Genomic DNA, 6,000 nt, shown 5'->3' on the forward strand with positions numbered 1-6,000 from the left:
ATAAAAAAAAATATGTGACAATTTGTATTAATGAGGAAATTGAGTGTGAAATTTTAAGGGTATTTGCATTCTAATTTAGCAGAATTTTTTTATTTTGATGAGATTAACGTCCTAAGTAAACATGTAGCTCATATCTATTAGACGAGTTTTCCATTTGCGAGCCTAGTACTTAAAATTCAGATTAAATGAACTGGATAAGCATATATTAACAAAACTTTCAATACTAGCACACCTCAACACCACTTGGGAGGTATATGTTCATCCTGCAACCTTCTCCGATGGGCTTGGTGCATAGATGGGATAATTTTGTCAATTTTCGGTTCTTTGCTAGCTCCAAGATGTTTTAATGATATCTCAAATTCGTTAAGGGTGGTAAAATATATGTATTCCAAACTCTTATTTGGACAGGTCCTACGAACTCCTGCTGGTTACTACAAGGGCTAAGAAAGCCTTAATTGTTAATTGAAAAAGCTGAGGATAGCCCTTTTCAAATTGGTAATTTACAGACACTCACTGAAGGTAATATTGTCTTGCTATTCCTATTTAGGCTTCGCTTTAACTGTGTAAGGAAACCCGAAATGCATGAGCCTTTCAATCTTTCAAGCCTTTGTAAACAAATGCTTATCAAGAGACATTAATTCTGCATAACTTTGCATATCTTTGGGAATTTCCCGCAGCTGTCTGGCTTCCATTTCTGTTAATTACCGGCGATTAGTGTGTTTTCCCAAATTTATGAATTTGGCCAGAATTGTAAGTGCCGACCTATAGAAATTACTCTTCATACGGTTATCAAAGCAGTAAAGATATTACTGTATTTTCGAATTTTTTTAACAAAGTCCTACCAGCTACGGAAGACTATAATATACAAACTCTGAGTGTAGAGACGGCTCTGTTTTGGTAACCTCACGATCCAAACAGAAAGAGAAAGTGAGGTTCAACAAGATCCCGAATAAGGCTTGTTGCTGGAATGAACCGAATGTATATTCTATCCTTTCAGTAACGATTATACTCCCTAAAACATTCACGGAGAATTAGTTGTTGTAAATACAACAACAAGTAACATAGTCTAAGTTCGGTCGAAACCGAACATTATACACCAAGAAAAATAGTACAAAAAAAGTAGTACGAAAAAGGTCTCACGAAAAAATTGCCAAAAGGGTAACAAGAAAAAACTCACACGAAAATCGTAGTACCTAACATTATCCACAAACGTAACACGAAAAAGGTAGGACGGAAAAAATTGCACGAAAATATTGGTAAGGAAAAATGAGCACGAAATTATAGCAACATCTTTAGGGACGTTTTACATGAGAACCAGCGTTATAATCAGTTGGTCTGAATACTGGGAAAAATAAAACAGTCAATTGGGAGACCTCTGACGCTGTCTGAAAAAGCTATTAAGTAAGTTTTGAGTGGATATAAACACATACTTGGGGTCCATTCTAGTGTGATACAATGATTGTATGATATGGTGCTTGTTATTATTGTTGTTGCAGCGATACAGACACTCTCCGAAGGCTTTAGGGAAAGTTGTCGATTTCGATGATCCTTTGCTGGATATAGATCCGGTACGTTCCGTTAACAAGCACTATTAAGGTACTAGCCGACCATCTCGGGAATGAGTTCCATGAGGAACTTCGTTATGCTAAATATGAGCTTAAAATTTGTGTTGCGGAAACGGTATTGCATATATTAACCCCTTGAATATCATCATATGATGCTCAAGTCTGATGGACAGCGCTAGTTACTTATTCAACGGTCAACAGTAAAAAAGAAAATTACAGTGATTGGGCTTGTTGAAATAGCCTAAACCCTTCGTACAACACCTACACCAGCCCAAAACGCATTTATTGAAACTGCTTCTCAGTTCACCACTCGTATTCTTTCAAGGAAGGAATGGGGTAAGACTAATCTGATCACTATATCATCGTACAGGTGGTGGTGATCATTACTAAGGATGCGAGAGATGGGCTAACGTCGGTGAACTGGTCATGTTTGTCGGTATGGACCTCATAATAACTGGAGTGTAGGGAGCACACATCCATGTTATGTGCCTTAGTGGTCTTATTTTGTAAGCTTTTTTGAGTATGTCGAAGTGGAATTACACAGTCAACTTATGCTTAGTTATACAACTATTACGCGGACGGACTGGGGTCACCACTTGGGGTACTGAGCTATAAGTTCAATTTGCTGCAAGCTACGTCTTTGAAAAATTGCATAGACTAGTTGCGAATTACGCATATAAAGGTTAATAAAATAGGCAAGAGAAAATCTCCTTAGCCTAAGTCATTTTAACATATAAAGAGATTTTTTTCCATTATTTAACAAATTGCTTAATTTCTATAATTGCAGATACCAAGCTCTCCGATCAGGAAGCACTCGAAGAGATACGTCAACTGAGTGTGCAGTTGCAGCGCATACAAGAAATGTCGCCCCCCAAAGGCGTAGCTGTCATGACAATTTCCAGCTTATTAGATGGTCTTAAAACACCGAGCGGCATGCTTATGGTTGCTACAGCCGCCTCCCAAGCTGCAGCAACGAATAATCAACTAGCAATGCAGCCATATACTTCAACAACTTCCAGTGCTCTGGGCGCTGGCGGTGGTGCGAACACAAACGCAAGCGGGACTGGGGCGCTCCCCTTACTTTCGCTCAGTAACGAAATGGAAAAGTACAATCAGCAAATGCAAACAAAATACAACAACAATGTTAGTACAACGAAGCCGCTTAATGTGACCAGCGAAAATGCAGCAAAATATGAGCTATCTAAACCTTTCGTGCTAGATATGGACACCAGCACAACAACTATTGAGGAATCAACAACACGTGTGCCGCGTGAAGATCGTGCTATCAACACAGATTTGACGCGCAGCGAAGACTTTCATCAACAAGCACTTGGATGTGCTCAAGGGCATATTATATGTACGCGCTGCTTGGTTATATCAAAAGAGCATTATTTCAGTTGTCGGCCTTTTACGCCACCGCATGGAATTGTGGGAAGTAGAGGAGATATGGGTGGTTTTCTCAGTGCCGCATGTCGGGAGCTGGGGTCTCCACCACCGGAAGGGAGCATAAGTTTTGCGAATATAAAATTACAATGTATGTGCTCTCAGCCAGATTTGGATTTGGATTACGAGACCGAAGTGCCACAGCCACAACAACAACAACGAAGGCGTATTAATGTCCGCAGTGCAGCGACGAATACGCCACCATCGACCGGCAGCAGCATTAGACGACGCAACAGCCACACGAAAATGCTAAATGTAAGTGCAAATCGGAAAAAGGGTGATGGTGCCGATACGGAGTCTAGTGTGGGTGAGATTAGCTACCGCATTTGTGATAATTGTAAAAATAAGTTTAGCAGTAATAAGTGTGGCGGTAGAAAGTTCCGTAAAAGTATGAAACCATCAATAATAACTTCCACATCACACCACACAGCATCAGCGGTAGCCGCAACAGCTATAAAAGCAGGCGACGAACGTCAAAAAAAACTATCAGCAGCGGCGCGTACTAGCATCAGCACAAATCAAACACGCAGCAGTGAACTACTCGATCACCAGTTGGGACGTACACACTCCTCTGGTATTGTTGGTGAACGCAAAAGCATAACATCCATGGAACAAAAACAAAAAGTACTCTCTACTGACGATATTATTTTCTATACAACGAGCGATGACAGTAGCACAAACAGTGACGACACTTCAGATGACGATGACGATGCAGATGGTGCATGCAGCCGTGAGTTGGTTTGTAAATCAACGTCAGCGCTCAGTGCTGTGAGCAGTAGTGGAGTAACGACGTTAGAAAAGAGTACAGTAACGAAATCACAAGCTTTCGTCGTAATGTCGAGTACAACGGATGTGGAAAGAGATACGGGAGCGACAGCAAATGATGTCGTCGCTAATACGCAATCATTGAGTAACGTTTCGAATTCATCGAATGCTTCGGCGAAAAGTGGAGATGCGGCATCATCCAATGCTGGTGACAGTAATAATAAGGCGAATGATTTGGGTCGTACAAAACGACCTGATAAATTGGTACTTGATCTAAATGATCGTTCGAAGTATACTAAGGAAGTCTCTGTTTAGATTTTTTTTTAGATCGAGGTAGTGAGTCAAATTTTTTTGAGTTAAAATTTTTAATTTACAACAAAATTTACATTCAAAAGTAATAATTTTTAAATTAAAAATACATTCCTCAATAACAATAACATTACCTTTTAGTTATGAATTTATATTATTATGTATTATGGAAGACCCGCTTCTTTTTCTTGTAGAGATAAGGATAGCCCACGAAGGTTTTAGGAGTTTTATTGATGTTGACTGTATTTTTCTAGTTATTGATCCGCTGAGTTCTAAAAAATATCACCATTAAAATACAAGCCCGACCATGTTAAGAACCATCAAAGTCATTCAGCCGCCCCTTCTTCCGTGTGCCCTCAGATGCCAGAGGCTCGCCGTTCTTTTTTTTTTTTTTTTTTTTTTTTTTGATTACCCCCTTCGTTCTCCTTTATATAATTCCACTGATAAAAGTCCCGAAAGGGAAACCAATGGGTCCCCTAGTCCCGTACAGGAGTTGCGTATTAGGCTATGAGCCCGTAATGCGTAAAAGTAACAAATGAAAAATCTTTTTTCTGATGACGGCTTCAAGCTAACATTATAGGGACTATGATGTGAGGTTATGTAGCTGTAATTTCAGAGCGCTTAAAAATGGAAGCGCTGTGTCCCGATCACCATCAAAAACAAAAAGCGATGAACGGTCAAGGGAAGTTTCAGCAAAGTTTCGTAGCTCTTTTCTGCATCGGGATCTAGGGCAAGCAAAGCACCAGTATTCTGGATATGCGCGCACTTTCTTCTTAATAACAACTCGGAAAATTACCTTATGGCAGCCTTGCTGCTCATACACTGTCATCAATTTGTAGCAATAACGACACTCTCCGAAGGCTTCAGAAAGTATTTTCGATCTTGATGGTCCTTTACTGGGTACTGATCCGGTACGTTCCGGAAACTTGCAACACAAAGCTACTAGGTTGACTATCTCGGGAACAATTTGATATAACCACTTCAAAATATTAAATTCTGCGAATTTTAGTCTGTTTTTATGACAGTCATGCTTTCCGCATGCAAGAGCTAGCCTATGTCGATGGTAGTGTTATCATATCAGTAAATAAATAAAATTTCCTCAAGAAAGCGACAAAAATTCTGAAATCTGTCGCATTGATAAAGAGGCGCGAAAAAGGTGCTTGCCGTGAGCGAGTTCAGAACAGAGTACTTGCTTTGTAGGACGTCCTTAGTATATCTGGGAACTAGCACTAACAGTGGCAACTATGTCTACCTAGCAAAGCAACGAAGAGTTACTCCTGACTACAGGGGCTATTTTAGATGAGGCAGGCAATAGAAAAGTAAAACCCTCTCTAAACAAACAACAGTCACATCCTATTATACCATCAATTCAGCTTTTTGAAGAAATTAGAACTAGAGATTATAATTTCTTCTCGAGCACAAACGAGAATTTCGAGACTCGAGAAATCAAGAACTCGGCGTCTCGCGAGACTTCCGAAATATTCGTAAATTTCGTGAGTTTTATGAGTATTTCTAGATTGGTAAATCTCGAGAGAAGCTGATACTCGCACAAAATTCATTCTCCAACAAATTCAACTCTAAATCAAATTTGTTTTGCTTTTTGTTTAAGGAGTGATTTACTTAAATTTTGATTAACGTTTTTCAAAAACTTTTTTCGATACTTCGAGGAATTTTCAGTTCCTTTTTTTTCTAAAATATTATAAACATTAACTGAAAATAAAAATTAACTAAAAACTCAAAGAAAAAATTGTAATCAAATATATTTCATCATTATGCTGGTTTTCACTATTCATGCGAAAAATTCAGCACCGGGTGTTTTTATCCGAAGAGCGCTCTAAGAAACTCGTTTTGAAAATACTATTTTAGAGCTTAGCCTCCTATAATTGAGTAAGAGGAACATACTAAATATCAAAAACAA

General features: G+C 39.0%; 1 protein-coding gene across 1 annotated transcript in view; it reads left to right on the forward strand.

The window, feature by feature from the left end:
- Positions 1 to 5,472, forward strand: part of LOC137245101 (uncharacterized) — a 356,011-nt gene extending 350,539 nt beyond the window's left edge. The window contains exon 13 of the mRNA XM_067775234.1: positions 2,353 to 5,472. Coding sequence (XP_067631335.1) covers positions 2,353 to 4,088 — 1,736 coding nt within the window. The 3' untranslated portion in view covers positions 4,089 to 5,472. The remainder of the gene's footprint in view (positions 1 to 2,352) is intronic.
- Positions 5,473 to 6,000: the final 528 nt, after the last annotated feature.

Source organism: Eurosta solidaginis, chromosome 3 (assembly GCF_040869045.1).
Source record: "Eurosta solidaginis isolate ZX-2024a chromosome 3, ASM4086904v1, whole genome shotgun sequence".
In the NCBI taxonomy this organism is placed as follows: Eukaryota; Metazoa; Arthropoda; class Insecta; order Diptera; family Tephritidae; genus Eurosta; species Eurosta solidaginis.